The sequence below is a fragment of the Phaenicophaeus curvirostris genome, chromosome 19, assembly GCF_032191515.1.
Source record: "Phaenicophaeus curvirostris isolate KB17595 chromosome 19, BPBGC_Pcur_1.0, whole genome shotgun sequence".
Lineage (NCBI taxonomy): Eukaryota > Metazoa > Chordata > Aves > Cuculiformes > Cuculidae > Phaenicophaeus > Phaenicophaeus curvirostris.
In genome coordinates, this window is record NC_091410.1 from 14223913 (window position 1) to 14244370 (window position 20458).

At 60.1% G+C, this 20458-nt stretch overlaps 1 protein-coding gene across 3 annotated transcripts; it reads left to right on the forward strand.

The window, feature by feature from the left end:
* The first annotated feature begins 9139 nt into the window (after positions 1 to 9139).
* On the forward strand, positions 9140 to 18673 carry RAB37 (RAB37, member RAS oncogene family). Of its 3 annotated transcripts, XM_069872700.1 has the most exons (9): positions 9140 to 9246; positions 13953 to 14063; positions 15882 to 15923; positions 16068 to 16134; positions 16215 to 16267; positions 16672 to 16737; positions 17225 to 17281; positions 17457 to 17533; positions 17645 to 18673. In XM_069872700.1, exons 2-9 carry the CDS (start codon positions 13956 to 13958, stop codon positions 17748 to 17750), a joined length of 576 nt encoding a protein of 191 aa, XP_069728801.1. In that variant the 5' UTR covers positions 9140 to 9246; positions 13953 to 13955; the 3' UTR covers positions 17751 to 18673. The 3 variants fall into 3 exon arrangements, with proteins under 3 accessions (XP_069728801.1, XP_069728802.1, XP_069728800.1); XM_069872701.1 differs by lacking the exons at positions 9140 to 9246; positions 13953 to 14063 and adding an exon at positions 11977 to 12044; XM_069872699.1 differs by lacking the exon at positions 9140 to 9246 and having other exon boundaries at positions 13799 to 14063.
* Positions 18674 to 20458: the final 1785 nt, after the last annotated feature.

Below are 20458 nucleotides of genomic sequence, written 5' to 3' on the forward strand. Positions count from 1 at the left end.
GCCCAGGGGTCTTCAGGGGGCTTTGCAAGGCGACTGATCCAGAGCGGGGCCCCAGGAACCAGGGTAGAGCAAATACCAGTCAGCTCCTGCAGATGGACCAGTTGGGACTGCTGGGATGCTCTCCTTGTCATGATGGACTGGGAAGATGGAACGGGATGGATAACACCACTACTCCCCGGTTCCCGAGCCGGCTGCCAGTGCAAACTGGGCTGCTTTTTCTCAAGCAGAAGTGTCTTATTTCCCCCCAAAATGCCTATTTTTGGGACAGCTGTGGATTTTGAGACAACCCTGTTTGTTCTCCTGAAGTGAAATGGTTCCACTGAAAGCAGCAGAGACCCAGACACAAAAAGCAAAGCCACATCCTGGGCAGCTGCCCCGCTGCCAGCTTCCTTCCTCAATGCCCCTTGGAAAGAGCAGAAATCACAGCCCCCTGGCCCCACCGGAGGGGGAAGCTGCTCCTTGCCCCCATCCCATGCCCTCCTTGTCCCCCATCATGGCAAGAAGCAGCTCTGGGTTTCCTTTCCCATCATCAATTAACCCGTTCATTCCCAGCAATCTGGCTGTGCGGCCGTGAGCCGAATCTCTGCAAAGAGCAGCAAGATCTGAATTCAAGAAGTGGCTGGAGATTACAAACCTGCTTCCCACTGACAATTCCTCCTGGAAAGGTTGGGAAACCAGGGATCCAGCTGCCTCTCCAGCCGCTCTCTCCTTCCTTGCTTTGAGGGTTGGTTCCCTTTGTCCCCTTCTAACAGCCCCAGCAGTACTGGGGTGCCCTGGGGATCCCCAAGGAGGTGACAGCAGAGTGGCTCTGGGGACACACCAGATTGTCCCCTCTCCCCTCCAGACTAAGCCCCAGCAGAGGAATTTCCTTATTGGATTTATCTGAACCCAAGGCAATCTGTTTGCTGCTAAGCTGGGAGAACATCCCACTCCTCAGCCTGTGCAGGAATCAGGGATGTGGCTTCTCACCAGCACCAGCCCCGGGGCTCTGCAGCACCGAGTGGGTCTGGGGGGAAGTGGGAGAGGTGAGACAGAGGGAGAGGGGGAGCAGGAGTGACCTAGACCTCACTCGAGCTGCCCTACGTCCAGCCAATGGCTCCCCCGGTGTTCCCACTTCCTTTTCTTTCCATCCTCGTGGGTTTGAATCCTCTTTCTAAAACTGCTGTGGACGTTTCCATTTCTTAGAAATAGAATCATAGAATCATAGAATCACCAGGTTGGAAAGGACCCAACGGATCATCGAGTCCAACCATTCCCATCAAACACTAACCCATGTCCCTCAGCACCTCATCCACCCGTGCCTTAAACCCCTCCAGGGAAGGGGACTCAACCCCCTCCCTGTTCCTGTGCCCAACGACCCTTTCCATGAAATAGAATCATTTCACCGCAGGGTGATTATATTTGAGCAGAAGCCTGAGGGCCGTAAGGGAACCGGGTGACGGCAGCGGCTGCAGCACCACCTCCTTCCTGGGGCGCCTCGGAGTCACAGGGGACAGGGAGGGCACAGAAGTCACATCTCTGGCCAGACTCCAACCTCCTCTTCTTCCCCATGAGCTCCTTATTGCTGAGCACGAGAACCACGGAGGGTGAGAAGGGGCTGCCTGGGCACAGCGTCCCCCGGTGCCCTACAGCCTGGACTGGGGGTGCTGGGATTTTAACACCTGAATTTTACAGACATCCCTCATCTTCCGATCTCATCTCGTTCGTTAATCTCAAGGCAGGGTGGCGATAAACTGCGCCACTACCTCAGCATCATAAGCATCCCACTGCAGGACCCTGCGGCACGCTGGGATCCCCGGTCTCGCATGCTGTGGAGCGGACAAAGGTCACTTCTGCAGGACACAAGGTGGCCCCAAACCATCTCAGCAGCCTGGGAATGTGCTCCTGGAGGGGAAGAGCAAGATGAGAGCACGCAGGAGCAGGAGGCCCTGGAGCGCTGACTAGGAGCCTCTGTCGCACGAGGTGCTGTGATATTTATCCCAATTAAAGCAAGTGTCAGGTTAAAAGAGATGGAACCAGAGAGTGGAGCAATTCAGAAGCCAATGTCGCAGCAGATGGTGAGGAGCCACTCTGCCTGGTCCCCTGCAGAAACGGGGAGATACAAGCGAATCCCCCTTCCCTGCTGACCCCCTCCAGCGGGTGCTGGGGGCTGCAGACACGGAGTGAGGCTGCAGCGAAGGGCAAGAGAAGGCACCCTGCTCTGCACCAGCAGCTCTGCGGGGTGGCCAGGCCAGGCCAGGCTGCCCTGAGGGGGACAGCTAGGTCCTGTCCTGCTCCTGAGCGGAGACCCTCTCTCTTCCAGCAGCAAATGGCTCGGAAAACACAAGGTGAGGGCATTCTGTGAGGGAAGCAGTGTTGCTGAAACACTTCTTGGGAATCCCACTGATGCATCCCGACAGGGATAAATCAGGCCGGCTTTTCATCGCAGCCACACTTGGGCTGGAGGAAGCCCTCGCGCCGGGCTCCGTCGCCGCACGAGTGAGCAAAGTGGCCCTGTCAGCAGCAGAGCGATCGCTGGCGATGGGAACACGGCAGTGGGAGATGAGCTGACACCTGCACTCCTGCAGCCCCTGCCCAGCAGCAGCGGGACGCGCAGCGATACCATCAGACTCTGTGTTTGCCTTGGCTCTGGTGAGATTCAGGGTCCAAGTTTGGTCTGTGGTGGCTGCTTTAATAAAAAGGCAAAAAGCCCTCCTGGAACAGCAGTAACTGAATCAATCGGTGCCTGCACCGACCCAGCACCAACCCATCTTCCCCAGCTCCCATCCCACCGCCAGCCTGAGCCTTTCCAGGGTTCTCCTGGGCTCTGGGCTTCAGTGACGTTTCTACCCGAATCTCTTATTTAATCCAGGGCCTTTGAAAAGGAATCTGGGTGTTTCAGCCCGTGCTTTCTCGGGCGGCTCTGGCAACTCCAGTGGAATTGTCCTCGGGAGATAAGGCTGACTCCAATAATTGCTGATGCGGCTCCTTCTGGCTGATGGAGCAGGCGCTGCCCGAGCTCTGCCCTCCGCTGCCAGCCCAGATAACCAGGATAAGGGCAGATCCTTCCCACATCTCCTGACATAGCCAGGGCAGTAAAAGAGAGAAATACTCTCAGGCTTTGTGGTGGTGGAGGGTTTGCTCCGGGCTGTGCCCCCAGGAGGGGCTGAGGCAGGGTTGGTGGTTGGAGTGAAATTAAGGAGGCAAAATCTAACAGATTGAGAGGATGAAATCCTGACTCACGGGGCAGGAATGACTTCGACAGGGCTCAGATCTCCCCCAAAAAGGGTTGCACAGGCAGTCCAGGGAGATAAAGAGCCGGTCAGTGGGGCTGGGCGGCCGGGAACGAGGTGAAGCAGAAACTCCTGAGCTGAGTTCAAACCTTCCACCGTTGTGGCTGCGCTTCAAGGCAAATAGACGAGTAATTAAGCTGTCGGAGACACCGTCTACCAGCCGCTGAGACCAAACAATGAGCTAAATTGCAGGTTCATTTGAAACCGCTTCTGCCATTTGCAGGTCATTTCCTCTGATTTCAGCTGCTCAGCGCTTGCTCGGGGCGTTAAAGAGCTCCCGGGAACCTCTGCCGGGAGACAGGGAGGGTGGGTGGTTTGTTTCTTTGGTGGGGAGGGAGGCTGATGAAGGTATTGGGCTGTCAGGCTCTGATAAAGCTGCTGATACCGCTTATCTGCAAGAGGTCAGGTCCCACGGAGCCCCTGGAGAGGTGCCGGGCTGCGCTGGTGCCTGCTTTTCGCCAGCAATCCCTGTCTGCTTAGGCTGCTTCCCCCTCGGAGATGTCGGGAGAGATGGGGGAGCTGCCTTCTTCCTGAGCGCTGTTAAGCCTGCGGGGCCAAATGTGTCTCTGGTGTAAAGCCAGCGCCTGCAGCAGGAAAGGGGAATTTGTCTCTGCGAGGTTCTCCCTGCTCAGCAGCAGCTCCTCACCGCTCTCCTGTGCCCCTCGGGAGAATGTTGCTGGGGGCGAGGTGGGTCAGAGGATGCGCTACATGCTGGGAATCCCAGTCCGGAGGTGAACAGGGATGGAATTTCAGGCGCAGTGGTGCAGTGGGGGCTCCCTCTCCCCTTCTCTAAGGGTTAAGCTCATCTCATGCCCTAGGAGAGATATATCTGAGCACCAGCACAGCTTGAGCACCCAGCGTGGAGCCCCACGGTGCCTTCAGCAGATCTGGGGCTCCATTTGACCCAGCAGGTAGCTTGGGTCAGGGCAACACCCCCACTCTGTGCAGCTGCTGGGGCAGGAGAAGCTGGGACATTAAATTAAAATTAATTAATGTCCCATTAAAGCACTGGGACACCATGGAAAGGATTGCACTGATGCCCATGGGCTTTTTTGCGAAGCCCTTGGTGCATTTAGGAGGAGTTGCGTTGGCTTTGTTGGAAGTCCCAGTGAGGTTTGTTGCTCTCTTCTTCCTGGCCCTGTGTGGTGGGGAAGGCATGTGCTATGTTGAACTGTGGTGCTCGCCTCATCACCTGGAAATTCTCACCCCATGGCTCACAACATCAACTATTTTTGTGCTGTCGATGGTCTTCCAGCACTTGAGCCCAGCGGGTGCTGTGACTGCAGGATGGTCTGTGTGGGGCCTGGGTTCAGCTTCTTGGCTTCAGGCAAGCCTGAACCCCCCTGTCCCTCTGGGTTTATTTTAATCTTTTCTGGCTGTTGTTGCCAAGACTGATCGTCTGACCCGGCAGAGCCGTCTCTGCTGTCAGAAGAAATAACGGGCAGATATAATTAGCAATGTCAGGCCCAGGTAGTCAAGCAGCGATCGGACGGGTGCAGATGGCTCTTGGAAGCCTGGTCTGTTCCTCTGGCTTGGGGCCATCTGTCTATCTGGAAGGGGGGAGATGGAGACTGAATCGAGCCTCTTAAATAAACTTCTCCGTAAAGATTAATTTATTTCCAGTCCAATTGATGGCACCAGATTGCTCTGAAGGGAGCAGTAAATGAAAGGATCTCAATGAGATATCGACTGTCACCTCCAGGCACAGTTTCCTCCTGTTTCTATATACGATTTATTTTGTGCCCCAAGCTGGCTTCTCCCTGGGCTTGGTAAAGGCAGCGGATCTCCCAGGTGGAGCTGCTGGGGCAGCTGGAGCGGCTTGGCCACCACCTCTACGGGGTGACACCGCTAACCATGCCCATGGGCACCCAACACCAGGGCTGATGGCTTGAGGGTCACCAGCCTGAGCAGCCCCAGAGTGGGCACGTTCAAGGCCGGGTTGGATGGGACCTTGAGCCCCCAATCCAGTGGGAGATGTCCCTGCCCATGGCAGGGGGTGGGACGGAGGTCCCTTCCAGTTCAAACCATTCCATGATTCCATGACATGGGGCTCCCAAATGAAGGGTTGATCTAGCAAGTGCAGCAGATCTGCCTTCACGCTCTCAGCTTGGACACCTATTGGAGCTGGCAATGAGAATCTTCTCTGCCCAGGGCTGCCCTCCAGCCCTTGTCTGCCTTCCCGCAGCGGGAGGGATCCCCGGAACCCCCGGGCTTGGTGCAAAGCTGGGGTGAGGAGGGGGTGAATGGGGATAGGATGGGGACTTGTGGGGGCAGCTGGAGAGGGGCCAGCGGTGGTGTGGAAGCTGCCACGGGTCCTGCCTGCGCGGAGTGGAGCTCCCACGGCTTCCCCGCCCCCGGGAGGGACCGGCCTTCCCCCGCCCCTTCCCCCCCCACCCCCCTTCGCTGGGAACCCGGCGGCGAGAAGCCGGGCAGCACTCCGCCGTCCTGCGGGAACCGAGCCCAACAGAACCCAACCGGGCTGAAAGGACCCGGGCCGGACCGAGCCGTGCCCGACCGGTGCTGGGCCGGACCGAGCCGCACCGGACCAGGACTAACGGGACCGGACCGGATTGAGCCGCACCTGGCTGGTACTAACGGGACCGAGCCACACCGGACCAGGGCTTGCGGTACCGGCCCAGAACTGACGGGACCGGGCCGGACCAAGCAGGACTAACGGGACCGGGCCGGGCTGAGCCATACCGGGCTGGGACTGACGGTACCAGGACTGATAAGACCCGTACGGACCGGGAACTGACGGGACTGGCGGTACCAGGACCGATAAGCCCCGTACGGACCGGCACTGACGGTACCAGGACTGATAAGAGCGGTCTCGGTCCGTACCGAGCGGTACCGGCCCGGGGCGGAGGGCGCTGTCCGCGGTGCTGACCGGAGGGCGCTGTCCGCGGTGCTGACCGAGCGGCCCATGGCGGCGCGGGGGGGCGGCTACGACGAGGCTCTGCTGCACAAGGTAGGGCTGGGGCAGGGGAGGGGGCTGCAGAGTGCGCGGGTGCCTGCTTGAACCTCCCAGCAAACTGTCCCCCCCTTCCTTGTTTTCTCACCCCGGCGGGGTGGTGGGAAGATGCGGTTGCAGTTCTTCTCCCCGGTCGCCTCCCGGGTGACGGTGGGGAGGGGACAGCAGGGTGTTTGCAAAACAGAGCAGGCAGGAGCGCACTGGAAAGGGTTCAGCTGCCTCCGCTGTCCTTCACATGCTCTGGGGGGTGAGGAGGGGCTGTTTTGCCAGAGCCAGCCTAAGGAGCTGGGACATTCCTGCCATGAAATAGTGGTGTCCCCAGAGACACCCATCTCTGCCCTCTTTACTTTAAAATCCTATTTTCTGCAGCGTCCCAGGGACTGTGTTTTGTAACTCCACGTTGCACGGAGAGTGGCTGGCGCTGCTGCTGTTCCCGCAAGACCCAGGTGGCTCAGGCTCTGTTTCAGTCTCTGCTAGAGCCAGGCTGCTTCTCCCTGCAGTCAGACACTGCCCTGCAACTCCAGGAGACACGGAGGAGACTCTGTTCTCTGCCAGATCCTCCCATTGCTCCTTCTTGCAGTCCTCGTGCTGCTTTGCTGCAGTCCCCAGTGTGGCTGTGCAGGGACCGACACCCCTGGGGCGCAAGGGCAGAGCAGGGCAGGGAAAAGGACTGGGGTTTTACGGGTCCCTCTTCACAAGCATCAGCTTATGATACATCCCACTGTACTCAGGGCAATGTGCCCAGCCCTTGATTAGCAGGAAAAGATCAATTACTAGCAGCTCTCATTTCTGTTGTACACGGAGTACGGAGTACATAGGACAAGCCTCCAGGGATGACTCAAGGAACTTTGATTCTTTGCAAAGCCTTAACTCTCTCTTCTCCAGCAACGAGTTTCTCTACTAAAGGAATGACATTGGTGGAAAGGAGTCTCTGGGCAGAAGAGCTGCCCGGGCGAATAACCATCCCAGTCCCATGTTACCTGCTGTTTCCCTTGGTATTTTGCTGCCGCTTCTGGCTGGGTTGCTTGTCATGCAGAAACAAGCCTGTTCTCGCTCCAGGGCTGTGAGGCAGCAAATATCTAGCTGGATCTTGCTTCTGAGTGAGGCATCACATTTCAGATGTGCTGAGAAACTCTGAGAGGCAGAGGTTAAGTGATTTCTGGTTGGTGGCTAAACGTAGGCTCCATGCCCAGGAGCAAATCAAGGTGAGAACAACAGAGGAGGTTTGTTCTGGGCTGTTCCAGAAAAGTTTCACTTCACATGAAATGAAAGATTCTGCTTCCAGGTGATTTGACCCGTTGCCAAATCCTTTGTCCTTCCATTAGACACTTGGATCCATTTAGGTGGAACAAGCCCCATGGGGAGAGACATCTGCCCCTGAGCCGTGCTTGACCCAAGGTGTCAGCAGGGGGTTTGCAAAAAGGGATCCCCTGTGTAATCTGAGCCAACTTTTGTTGGATGTGCAGCCCTAGAGATCGTGTCTACAGGGCAATGCGGCCTCTGGCAGAGCAAGGGCTCAGCTAGGCTGGCAGAGAGCCCTGGGCTCTGACTCAAACCGGCTTAAGGGGCTTGGCTACGGTGGAACAGCTCCTGTGCAGGGTGCGGGCAGCCCTGAGGTTTCCCTGTGGCACAGGACGTCAGCATCGAAGTTGCCCTGGAGCCGCGGAGAGGCAGAGCGTTTTGTATATAAAGCAGGTGGAAAAAGTCTTGATAATGCATCCCTGAGAGACTGTGAGAGCAGGGCAGTGAGGGCCGACAGCAGCCACAGCTTCACTCTCGGTCCCCTCCTTGCGCCGTGTCTTGGCTGAGCTCTGCAGGCAGCTGTGCTGGGCTTCACGTACACGTTTGCCACGATTTGTTGTGACAAAACCTGCTGACCTGGGAGAAAACCTTTGGATGTGGGGTTTCAGCAGCCCTCTGAGAGCAGTAGAAGAGCCCGTGGAGGGCACCTCTCTCCTCCCTGCATTCTCTAGGACTCGGTTTTACGCTGTCAGGCTCCTACTAGCTGCATTTAGCTCAGGTCCTGCTGCTGCATGCTAACACTCAAAAATGAGGTGGGAAAATAATCTCAACCCACCCGTGCTGTCCCAGATCTCCTCCAGCTTGGCTGGCACTTGAAATGCAGCAATCGCCTCCCTGTGCTGCCTTGACAGCCGTGCAAAATCCTTTCCTCCCCAGGCACGTTAGACCAGAACATCTCTGCTGGCTGCCTGCAGGGGTGGGGGTTTGAAGAGAGGCGATTTGTCTAGGTCTGAATTAGCCCAAGGCCCCTAGTTTGAGGAGTGGGGAGGGATCCACTCAACAGTGGGGTTTTCATTCTTCTTTTACTTTTATCTCAGGGAAGGCTGCGCTAGTTTCTACTGTGCTGCACCTTCACTGAGCCCAGGGGCTTTTCTGATGGTTGTTCGGAAAGTCTTGGCTTATTCAGGCCAACTTTTACTACTGTTATTATTAAGTCATGAAGCAATTCATGAGTTGTCTCTATTATAAATCCCAATTAAATTATTGATAGGGGAGTCTGCCTTTTATACATGTTCTCTGTAAACCTTGGGCTCTGGAGGGTTTCTGGTGTTCATTCCAGCCAGCTCTTCTGCCTCTATAATTAATGTCATTCTCTGCATTAACTGCTCCCACAGACAGTGCTGCAGGGTGAAGATGGTCTTGTTGCATCTCCCAGCACCGGTATTTTACCTGGGAATAGCACCAAAGCACACAGCGCTGGAGTCCTCTGGTCAGGGAGGGCACAGAAATCCTCCCAGCCCCACTGCGCTCACTGCCGCGTCTCCCCAGCATCCCCTCCCCAAACACCCAACATCCCGCTGCACAATGTGCCTGCTGGCTTGGGCATCGCCTGCTGCCCCACACTGACCCCTCTTCACCTGGTCCTTGCAGACGATCCTGGTCGGAGACAGCGGCGTGGGGAAGACGTCTCTACTGGTCCAGTTTGACCAGGGCAAGTTCATTCCTGGCTCCTTCTCTGCCACCGTGGGCATCGGGTTTACGGTAAGAGCCTGGGCCCTGGGCTGTGCAACCTTGCTGACCCTCAAGTAATGATGATCTGTGATTCTGAGCCGTGCTGAGCACGAAGAACTGATGGAATTTGGTTTGGTGGTGCTGGTTAAGGGGATGGGTTTGCTGCGCTTCAGGCAGCTGGGGGGACGGAGGAGGGACAAGGCTTCATGCCACAAACCCCACGGTGGGGCAGTGCCCGAGCAAAGCCCTTTGCATGGCACATGAAAACCTCCTCCAGAGTGACCACACTGCAGGGAGAAGCCAGCCTGTGTCCAGCCTGTGTGGCCCGAGGCCCCTGTGAGAAGCCAGGCAGATGGCGGCAGCGCTTGGGAAAAGCACTCGGCCGCCGTCCAGCGCTATTTGCAGAGCCGCCGCGGGCTGGCGAGTGGCTCGGGTGCGTGTGTCCCCTCGCCGGGGCAGCCTGGGACACAGACAGCGCTTGGGATCAGGCCGCGCAGCGAGACCAGCCTCCCTCCAGCACCCAGGGCAAGGCTGGGGCACGGCGAGAGGCTGATCCCCATGGGATGGGGATCCACGTCCTTAGTCTGGGCCAAGGCAGCAGGCAAATGTGGTGCCAATGTGGGCATTTGGGGCCAAGCAGCCTGGGGACTGGCAGCTCAGGGGTGGCAGCGCCGAGCCCCGGGTGAGCAGAGGAGGCTCAGCTGCACAGCTGACCTTGGCAGCTCCCGGCTGCCTCGTTTCTCCTGCAGTGACAGTGGGTAGAGGTGATGCTCAGCCAGGTGCTTTCCCTGTCCAGGTAACTGTGAGCACCAGCGCTCCCCCTCCATCACTCGGCTTTGACCCAGAGCTCCCTGAGGAACTGGGAGGCTCCTCAAAGGCAGCCTGACCGCCCTGCCCACCCCAGCCCCTCCGGCACACCCCGCACCCTTTCCCCATCCCCATCGGCCCCAGCTCCGAGCAGAGGCAGCTGCTGTGGGGCTCAGGACTGGCTCACAAGCCCCAAGAGTGCTGGAAACACCCCAGCAAGATGTTAGGGAGCTCAGCTGCTTCCAGGAGCTCGGAATGTCTGCAGCTTTCAGCTTCGGCCACTTCCCTGGCCAAAGAGCGTTATGAACTATAAATCCCCCAGCTGGGTCCGAGCGCAGTTACGGGACTGGAAATACAGGTTCCCTCTCCCGAGGGGCAGAGGAAGGCTTGGTCAGAGCAGAGCTGGCAGCGGGGGAGGCGCAGAGGCGGGTGCTCTTGCAGAGGGCATCTCTGCCATCGGACCTCCCGTGGCTGCGTGTGGAGAGCAGCGAGGAGCACAGCTCCAAGCCAGGCTGGGCTGGAAACCCACGCTCTGAAATCCCAGCGGCCTGGGCAGCGCTGGGGGGTTTGCATGGAGATCAGCCCCGGTGCGGGGAGTGGGACTCACTGGGGCGATGGGCTGGGCATCCTGGAGAAAACCACTGAGGGCACTGGAGTTGTTCAGCCTGGAGAAGAGAAGTCACTGGGGAGACTTTAGAGCAGCTTCCAGCTCTGAAAGGGGCTCCAGGAAAGATGGTGAAGGGCTCTGGATCAGGGAGCGCAGGGATAGGACAAGGGGAACAGTTTTGAGGTGAAAGAGGGGAGAGTGAGATGAGATTTTAGGAGGAAATGTTTTGCTGTGAGGGTGGGGAGGCCCTGGCCCAGGCTGCCCAGAGCAGGGGTGGCTGCCCCATCCCTGGAGGGCTTCAAGGCCAGGCTGGATGGGGCTTGGAGCCCCTGATCCATGGGAGGGGTCCCTGCCCAGGGCAGGGGTGGAACTGGATGGGCTTTGAGGTCCCTTCCAACCCAACCCATTCTGTGATTCTATGAAGATAAGCCAGAGGGGGCTGGTGGCTCCTGTAAGCTTGAAGACCACGGGCAGTCGCAGAGCATGGACCTGGATGGCGTTTCATGGAGTGTGTTTTTAGGTAACACAACACCCCTGGCTCTCCCTGAGACTTCTCCCACGTTCCATGCTTGGGATTTTCCCAGATGAGGCGTGCTGTGAGCCGGGCCCCAAAGGCTGGTTGGGATGCTGGGGAGGAGTGGGAGCCCCAGCAGCCGTCGTGGCCGTGAGCCAGCGCTGCTGCATCGCCCCAGCACGGCTTCCGGCTAACGGCTGCGGCTGCTGGTTTCCTCCCGGCTTCGCTGCAGCTCGGTGCAACCCCAGGGCACAGCTCAGGGGCTGCTGGGGCTGCAGCAGTGGGGGTGAAGCCCTCACCCTTGGGTGGGCTTGGGGAGTGGGCAACGGGAGCTGCCGTCCCCACCAACCCCGGGCAGGGGGCGATTCCGCAGTGCCAGGGTCTCCATCCTCACACCTTGTGGGGGACGGGGGAATGTTCATTTGCGGGCTGAGTGGCTCCTTCTCTCCCCATCCGTGTGCCCAACGGGAAGTTCTCCAGCTCTCCTCATCCATGTGCCCAACGGGAAGTTCTCCAGGTCTCCTCATCCATGTGCCCAACGGGAAGTTCTCCAGCTCTCCTCATTGTCCGGTGCTGCTGAGCTCCTCGCATGAAACCCAAACCCCCAAGATCCTGGATGGAGAGGTGCAGGGAGGCAGATTTCCAGCCTTGAGCCTCCTCTTCCTCCTCCCGGGGCCAGGCTAGACGAGGAGGTGGCCAAGGCACAGACTGGGGGTGGCATTGCCGGGGAGGAGGAGGAAGAGGAGGAGGAGGAGGAAGGCAGGCGGGTGGGGCGGCTGCTCTCGGGACTCAGCAGCTCCGCTCAAACACATCATGAGTGGGACTCTGGGCACCGGGGACCCCCCGATGGGCAGCAGGACCCTCCCAGCGCTGCCCCGCGACTACGAGCTGGCTGGAAAGGTGGGAGGTGGCGTGGGGGTGCAGAGGGAGAAGAGGCTTGGACCCCCCAGCCCCACTGGGGATGGAGGTTGGGGTCACCCCCAGGTCCAGAGGGGAGCAGGAGGGTGGGCTGGGGGGTGGGGAAGGGGAAGGAAGGAGTTGTTAGCCCCAGCGACCCCCCCCCACCCTGCTCCCCCCCACCCCATTGGGCTGGCTGCAGAAATAGGGCTTTTGGGGGTCTCGGTGGGTGGTGGGGCTCCCTCGGGGGGGCCAGCCGAGCCCCGGCCAGCGTCTGTGCTGGGAACCCTCCTCCCCGAGCACCCCCCTCTTTGCCAGCCCCGGGGGAGCAGCCTCCTCTCCCCAGCAGCGTGGGGGGGACACGGGGTGGATGGACCTTTCATTTAATTTAGTGTTAATAGAGTTTAATACGGAGCCCTGGGCGATGGTGCCAGCCCCGAGCCCTCCTGGGCTGGGTCAGCTCCCGAAGCCATCCTGGGCACTGCCAGCTTCCCTGAACCACTTTTACTCCTTCGCCTTCGTCCTCTCTGCTCCTTTGAGTGGAGGGAGGGTATCGGTGGCCAGTTTGAGCTGGAGGGAGGTGGAGGCAGCAGCGGGTGTTGTTCCCACAGCCTGGGCTGGGCAGGGGTGTCCCGGGAAGGATTTGGCAGGCAATGAGGATGGGGAGAAGGCGGAAAACCTGCGGAGCGTGCCCATGGTTTTCCGTGCCCATCAGGTCCTGGGGAAGCAGGACCATGTGTGTTCACTGCGCCAGCTCCGGCAGCCCCACGGGGTGGGCGTGAGGGGCAGCGAGGGACGTGGAGAGAAGAGGAGGCTGAGGGGAGACCTCAGCACTCCCTGCAGCTGCGGAGGAGGTTGTGGTGAGGTGGGTGCTGGGCTTGGCTCCCAAGTAAGAAGCGATGGGGTTTGAGGAAATAACCTCAAGTTTAGATTGGAGATTAGGAACAATTCCCTCACTGAAGGGGTGGTGAAGCCCTGGCAGAGGCTGCCCAGGGGGAGTCTCCATCCCTGGAGGGGTTCAGGCAACGTGGGGAGGCGGCACTTCAGGACGTGGTTTAGTAGACAAGGTGCGGTTGTGTTGGAGGTTGGACTGGATGGGTTTAGAGAGCTTTTCCAGCCTCTGTGATTCCCCGATTCCTTCCCATTCTCACTGGAGCCCAGCTCGCTGCCGTGTTCAGGCAGGAGACAGATGCAATCAGCATCAGGTTAATTATTGCCGGGCAGGGAGGAGCTGCTGCCAGCGCACGGGGAGCAGGACACGGCGCTGGGTGAGGCTGCGCGTACGGAGACCGATGTCGGTCCCGGCTGCCGCCTGCCCAGTGCCGGAGCAGTCGGGGAGCCCCGGCTGAGCCTGTTTGCTTAGCAGGAGGGGTGTTTGCTTTGGTCTCTGGCAGGCAGGGCCCTGGGCACCCGGGCGCAGTTTGCCCAAGCCAAGCATCGCCCCTTGGGCTGGGCACAGCTGGGCTTGGGGAAAGGCATGGGCAGAGGCAGCTCCACGTGTCCGGGAGCTGTGGCTGGTTCTCCAGGAGCCTCCTGGGCTGGGACACAGCCAGGGGCCATCCGGGAGGCATCTCTGTGCTGCGGTACTTGCCTTCCCACCAGGTCTCCTCATCCTCTCTCCCCATCTCCGCTGGCTTGGGGCTGCTCTGCTGTCCTGGGCACCACCTGGAAGCACCAAAGGGTTCCTGTCCCATCCTATCCCCAACCCCATCCCATCCCATCCCATCCCATCCCATTCTCTCCCCTTCTATCCACTCCATCCCACCCCATCTCACCCCATCCCATCCCCAGCTCTCACAGGGCTCCCCAGACCCAGCAGGATCAGCCCTGGGGAAAGAAATGGAGCGACAGAGGGGACCGGGGGTGGCTGCCCCCTCCCCACTGACGCCTCTCCCCGCGCCCATCTTGCAGGTGATGTTACTTGGAGACTCAGGCGTGGGGAAAACCTGCTTCCTGCTCCAGTTCAAAGACGGGGCCTTTCTCTCCAGGACGTTCATAGCCACCGTGGGCATAGATTTTCGGGTGAGACCACCAGGCTGCCGGCCCCTGGCCGCCCCCTCGGCCAGCTCAAGGTGCTGGGAAGGGGGGACAGGCAGTTTCCAGCCCCTGCACCCCAAATGATCTCCAAAACCCTTCCTCCTCTCCCTGGAAGAGCAGTACCAGATGGAAGAGCCCTCTGGGAACCATCACCTCTTGCCTTTATCCCATCCCAGAGGGGTGTGTGGTGCTGGCGTGCTCCACTGGCCGGGCTGAAGACAACAATCTTGGGGGGGCAAACATTTTGCTGTCATTTTGTGCCTCGGAAGGGCTGAAATGGGCTGCGGAGGAGCTGTTAAGGTCACCGGGTCCTGTTTAACCCCTCCCGCTGCTCCCCGTTCCCATGATTTCAGATGCAGGGTCTCTCTGGGGATGCAGGAGGAGGCGAGGATGTTTTCAGCCCAGGGCAGAGCGGTGTTTCAGCAAGTCACGGGGGTGTCCCCGGGCAGAGCTCTGCCTGCGGCTGCCGACACGTGTCGAGCGCGGTCAGCGTTTCCTCTGCCTCCGCAGCTGCTCTCGGTCTCTGCTGCCTTTCTGCCCAGGCTGCTCTTGCAGGAGGGGTTGGTGAGCGGGGGCCAAGGGTTGGGGGCTGTGGGTTCGCTTTGGAGGGGTCTCGTGGCCTTCCCTTCCACTAAAGAAGGGAAATCTGCCCCATCTCGCTGTTAGGCTCAGCACTGGTGGCCCCAGGGGTGTTGTGAGCTAGTAGGGACCTGCTCTGCCTCGTGCCGCTGTCCCCTCCAGCAGCTCACGGCTCGTGTGTGATCCCCAGAGTCTCCTTGCACACAGTTTTGTGCTATCCAGCCCATTTTCTCAAACTTTGTCGTCTCCACAAGAGCTGAATTTCCATTTCAAGCAATTCCAGGCAACGAAATTATTTATAGGGGTCTTCTCCTTCCAGAACCATCCCTGCAAGTGCAATTCTTTAAGAGTCTTAAAATAACCCTTCGGTAGCTCGTGCTTTTCTTCTGGCCTCTGGAGAGAAGTCCTTGTGCTTCTGAGTTGGGTCCAGTGCTTGCTTAAGGCCTGATAACTGCCTTCCCTGCTCCCTTGTGAGCGCCTCTTCCCTCCCCTAGTCCCAATACCTGGCTGTGAACCCCCCCAACCCGGGACGTTGCCTCCCACGGGCTGGATAAATCCACGTGCCACCCGCAACCCCCAGCTCGGTGCATCCAACAACCTTTAGGGGCCAAGCAAGCCTCCCACCAGCAAGGAGACCTGAGCTGGGTGCCCAGCATCACCCACGGAGCGTCCCCTGGCAGCTCGCAGGGGCCTTAAATTGCTGCAACTAGCCCTCATTTTTAGTGCATCACATGGAATCGTGGCAGAAGAGTCAGGGCTTTACGGTGGGCGAGCATTATAAAAGCCTGCCAGGGCGTTATTAATAGATGCACATTTGCATGTGGTTTGTGCAAGCCCTTCCCGCTTGCCCCGCTCTGCTCGTCGTCCCCTGGATGCCACAATCCCAGAGCTGCCTGGCAGGAGCTGGGACAGGTTGGTGTCCTGGGGCTTTGCGGGGCAGCCTGCATCGTTAGCCAGCTCGTTGGGGTCAGGAGCCGCAGGATGGGGTGCTGGCTGCAGGAGAGGAGTGAGGCATCAGCTCCAAAGCAGGAGGGGATGCTGTTCTGGGATGTCCCTGTAGCCACCACGCAGCATCGCAGCCCGAGCAGCTGGACCAGGGGTTGCAGCCGTGAAGCTCCAACATCCAGCCCTGCGGCAGCCCAGCTCCGTCCCGTGGGGCTGGGGTGGCCAGCACCCACGCCGAGGGGCTTGGGCTGATGGATGCGCTCTCCTTCTCTTCTGCAGAACAAAGTGGTGGCTGTGGATGGTGTGAAGGTGAAGTTGCAGGTGAGCTTCGAGGACGGGTGAGCGATTCCCAGCCAGATGGCTGGGGATCCCACGCTGAGGCCGAGGATGGTGATCCCATGGGGCTGGGAGCATCTCCAGCTGGGGGTCCCCCTGCCTGCTCTCACTGGGGGTGCTTCTCAGCAGATCTGGGACACGGCAGGACAGGAGCGTTTCCGCAGCATCACCCACGCCTACTACAGGGATGCGCAAGGTGGGTTTGGAGTCCAGCAGGGGGGACGAGGCAGAGTGCTCCCTTGCACCTCGTCAGTGCCTCTGCCTCTTCCCTTCCAGCCCTGCTCCTGCTCTACGATATCACCAGCAAGATGTCCTTCGACAACATCCGCGTGAGTCCCCTCTGTGGCTCGGGAGCACGTTCCTCTCAAGAGGCTGAGGCCGTGGGTGCCCCATGCAGCTTGCTGGGTGTTCGGGGCAGGTTTCCACGCCAGCATTGGCTGTTTTGGCCAGAGCTGGCTGGGGGCTCTGCCCTGGGGCTCCCAGCTGGGTGCTGCAGGGCTGGGTGAGCTGTGCTCAGGGACATGGTTAATGGCTGGGGGCAGAAAATGCAGTTTGGGATGGACGTGAACTACGTGTGGGCTTGGGCCGTAGCCAGGGGATGGGGCATTTTCAAGACTGTTTGGCTGGAATGGTTCCCATGCCCAAAAAAAGTCATTTTCCCAGCTCTCGTGGTGGGGTGTGAGGGCTGAGAGGGGAGGGACGCTCACCCCGACACCGCCCCGCTGCCCCACAGGCCTGGCTGACCGAGATCCACGAGTACGCCCAGAAGGATGTGGTCATCATGCTGCTGGGCAATAAGGTTTGTACGGGCCCCTTTGCCCCGCGGTTTGCTGCGTTGTGCCAGCCCTGCCCTGTCCTGGCCAGCCCTGCGGCTGAGGCTCCCAGTTCAGGGATGCTCCCAGTCAGGGATGCTGCTGGGCATGGCATGCCTGCCCCGTCCTACACCCCAGGATCCCAGGTAGCCCCAATCCCAGATGCCCACCAGGTCCCAGATTCTCTCCAGAGGTCCCAGATGCTGCTGGGTGACCTATGCCCAACTGGGTGCTGGATTTTCCCATGGCACTGGATGCCCCTTGAATCCTGGGTGATGCCCAACAGAGAAGACCCCTGGGTCCTGAGTGCCCCCAGGTACTGGGTGCTGTCCCAGGTTCCCCCCCAGCATCATCCTGGATGTTCCTTGGTCCCTGCTGTCCCTGGTCCCTGCGCACCCACGCTGCCTGCTTGCTGGATGTCCCCAGGGTGCCAGCTGGACCTGGCACATGGTGACACCTCCCTTCCCTCCTCAGGCTGATGTGAGCAGTGAGAGGGCTGTGAGGACAGAGGATGGAGCATCGCTGGCCCGGGTGAGCTGTGCCTCGCGTCTAACCCCACTGCAGCCCCAAAGACAACTGCCCATTGCAAGACCTGGGGCAAAGCAGGCAGGGGACGGCTCCTTGTCCCCAAGCCTCGGGCAGGCGATGGGGAGGATGGGGAGGATCCCGAGGGGCTGGATGCTGATGGGCTGTGCCGCCCTGGCAGGAGTACGGAGTGCCCTTCATGGAGACGAGCGCCAAGACGGGCATGAACGTGGAGCTGGCCTTCCTGGCCATTGCCAAGTGAGTACGTGGGGCCAGGGGACCGGGCAGGGTGGTGACCCTGCAGCCCCATCGCCTCCCACGCCGGCTGCGGGGCGGACGGGTGAGGGTAACGCAGCCCCAACGCCCCAGGGAGCTGAAGCAGCGCGCGGTGCAGCAGCCGGACGAGCCCCGCTTCCAGATCCACGACTACATCGAGTCACAGAAGAAGAAATCCGGCTGCTGTGCCTTTGCCTGAGCGCGGCCGGGAGGAGCCGGCAGCACCAGGGACGCGGGCAGAGCCGGGTCCGATCCTGCCCTCGAGCGCCCGGGGGAGCGGGGCTGCCGCAAGCCACGTGTGCGCGGAGCGGCCGGCACGGGGAGAGCCAGCACCCAGGGGCCGGAACCTGCTGCCCCCAGAGCGATGCCTGGAGCTTGCTATGTGCCACCGGGCAGTAACCGCAGCACGATGCCTGCCAGCCTGGCCAGCGGGCCACGGTGATGCCTTCATCACCCAGCAGGATGCAGGATACAGCCCCGCGCACAGCACTGTTTTTTGGTTTTTTTGGTTTTTTTGAAAAAACAAGCCATTTTCTTTTCAATCCCTCCAAACAAAAGCATCTCTGGCCCCGCACGGGCTGGGCTGGAGGTGCCCGTGGTGCCCGGGCTCCCGCGCGGGCGGGATTTTCTCCCATCACTGCACACGCAATGCAACCGCTCCTTCACGCCGCTGGCAAAGAGCAGCTTCAACCCAGGCTGGAGAGCAGAGATCTCATCTCAATCTCCCCTCTTTCAGCTCAAAGCTGTCCCTCTTGTCCTATCTCTGCACTCCCTGATCAAGAGCCTGCCCCCCCTCAATCTTTTCTGGAGATCCTTTTGGTACTGGAAGCTGCTCTAAGGTCCCCCTGGAACCTCCTCTTCTCCAACCCCCTCTCTCTCAGCCCGTCCTTGCACAGGAGGTGCTCCAGCCCTCGCATCACGCTCCCCGTGCACTACCCTGGTTGGTGGGATGATGGATATTTGGGTTTGTAGCTGGAGATGCGCGGGGGCAGCTGCGGAGGGCACAGCCCCGCTGCACGGAGGAGCGAGGGACCAGCCGGCACATCCATCCCTGCCAGCATCTTCCCTGGCCCTGGGGCCTCCTGCGCCTCTGCTCTGCTCCTGGGTCTCTCTTTGCAAGTTTACAGACTAAAGCTGAGTATTTTCGAGGCTTTGCATCTGCCTGCGTCTCTTATTATTGCGTGAGAAATCCCTGCCCCGGGTCTGCGCCGTGGGAGGCGTGGGGAGGGGGCAGAACCCACCGCCCCTTCCTCCCCTCGGGGGCTTTCGTTGCACATTTCAGACGGTCCAAAGGTGAGAGGGGAAGAGTAAACATGCCCTGTTAAATTAAAACCACCCTCCTCCCCTGCTGTTCTCATGGTGCGGAATCCAGCATTCCCCAAATAACTCCGTCTTCCCACCAATGGCCTCGCCGCCGCCGCTTGGCTGATGTCTGCAAAAAATGCTGGATGGCTTCAACACAAACAGACGTCGGCTCTTTTCTGCTTCCCCCCCCATCCACGCTGACCTCCCGTAACGCCGCGCGAGCTGCCAAGGGCAGGAGGAGGCAGCTGGGGTGCTGCCCGCGTCCCGCGGCACCCACAGCGCCGGCCGCTTCCTTTGTTGCCATCTTCCTTCCTTATCGCGGTCCAGGGCTCCAAGCAGCCCTCTGGGAGCTGGGTTGGGTTTCCTGACTGTGGGTAGCTCTCCCCCAAAGCGTCTCCCCGTGCCGCGGCGGTGCCAGGGGCGACGGGCACCCTCCCGCTGCGGGGGCCACACGCTTGCCCTGGTTTTCCTCTCCGCGGGCATCGGCCGCTGTGAGATTCCTCTCTGCCGCCTTTCTCAGGGCCGAGCGGCTGCGGCGAATGCTCAGCCGAGTGGAGGAAACAAATGAGCCCCCCGCGCGCTCCCCGCAGAGCGGGAGCACGGCCGCCCCGGCACATGGGGGGTTCTTGGCCACGGAGGCTCCTGCAGGGGCTTCGGTGTGGGGACACCCAGCAGGCACGAAGCCGTCACCTCAAAGAATCGTGGAATGGTTAAGGTTGGAAAAGATCTCTAAGTTCACCAAGTCCAACCTCCTCGCCCTCCCCGCCGTGGCGCGGTTCAAAGCCATCCGGCTGCCCCAGGGACCTTTGGCTGGTCTGAACTTCAGCCAGAAAGTGGAAGACACTGATGGTGCCTCCATAAAATCCTTGCCGGGAGGATCCCAGGAGCCAGCTCTGCCTGGCACCAGCAGCACAGAGGTGCTGGAGCAGCCCAGCCTCGCGCCTCGCCTTGCCCTGACCCTGAACCCCAGGATCTCACCCTCTCGTAACCCCAGGATCTCACCCTCTCGTAACCCCTTGCAGCCACTTCTGCTTCCCAGCCCCGAGCACCCTGGGGTTGGGGCAGAGCTCGTGGGGTTTCACACATCTCCACACCCTCGGGCACCAGCTCCGGGGTGCAGAGTGGGGCCAGGGGCTGCTCTCCCATTCCTGCCACACAGCCTGTTACCGCTTGATAACGGCCCCTCATCCGCTTTCCCAGGCAGTTTCTGTTTGGGTTTGTGTTTCGCTGATGAAGCTCGGAGCATCCCTTGAGTGCTGGGGGTGGAACTGGGAGAGGGGACGGGGAGGATGAGTCCTGGACGCATCCTGAGGGGAGTGGGACTTTCGGGAGAGGTGGAGGTGGTCCTGGGAAAGCAATCCGGCCCCACAAGGGCTGTCTTGGCCCCACACATGAGTGATCCAGCCCCATGGGGTTTGTCCCAGCTCCACATGGGGGTGTCCCTGCCCCAATATGAGGTGTCCCAGCTGCATGGGGGGGTGTCCTGGCACCACATGAGGGTGTTCCTGCCCCACAAGCAAGCGATCTGGCCCCATGCAGGGTGTCCTGGCCCCACGCAGGGTGTCCTGGCCCTGCTTGGGACTGATGCAGCCCCACAGGGAG

Coding starts and splice junctions, on each gene's coding strand:
- RAB37 (XM_069872699.1), top strand. CDS start 13,881: ATGGAGCGACAGAGGGGACCGGGGGTGGCTGCCCCCTCCCCACTGACG. Junction 14,064..15,881: donor CCGTGGGCATAGATTTTCGG/GTGAGACCACCA, acceptor TCTCTTCTGCAG/AACAAAGTGGTGGCTGTGGA. Junction 17,282..17,456: donor ATGGAGCATCGCTGGCCCGG/GTGAGCTGTGCC, acceptor CCGCCCTGGCAG/GAGTACGGAGTGCCCTTCAT.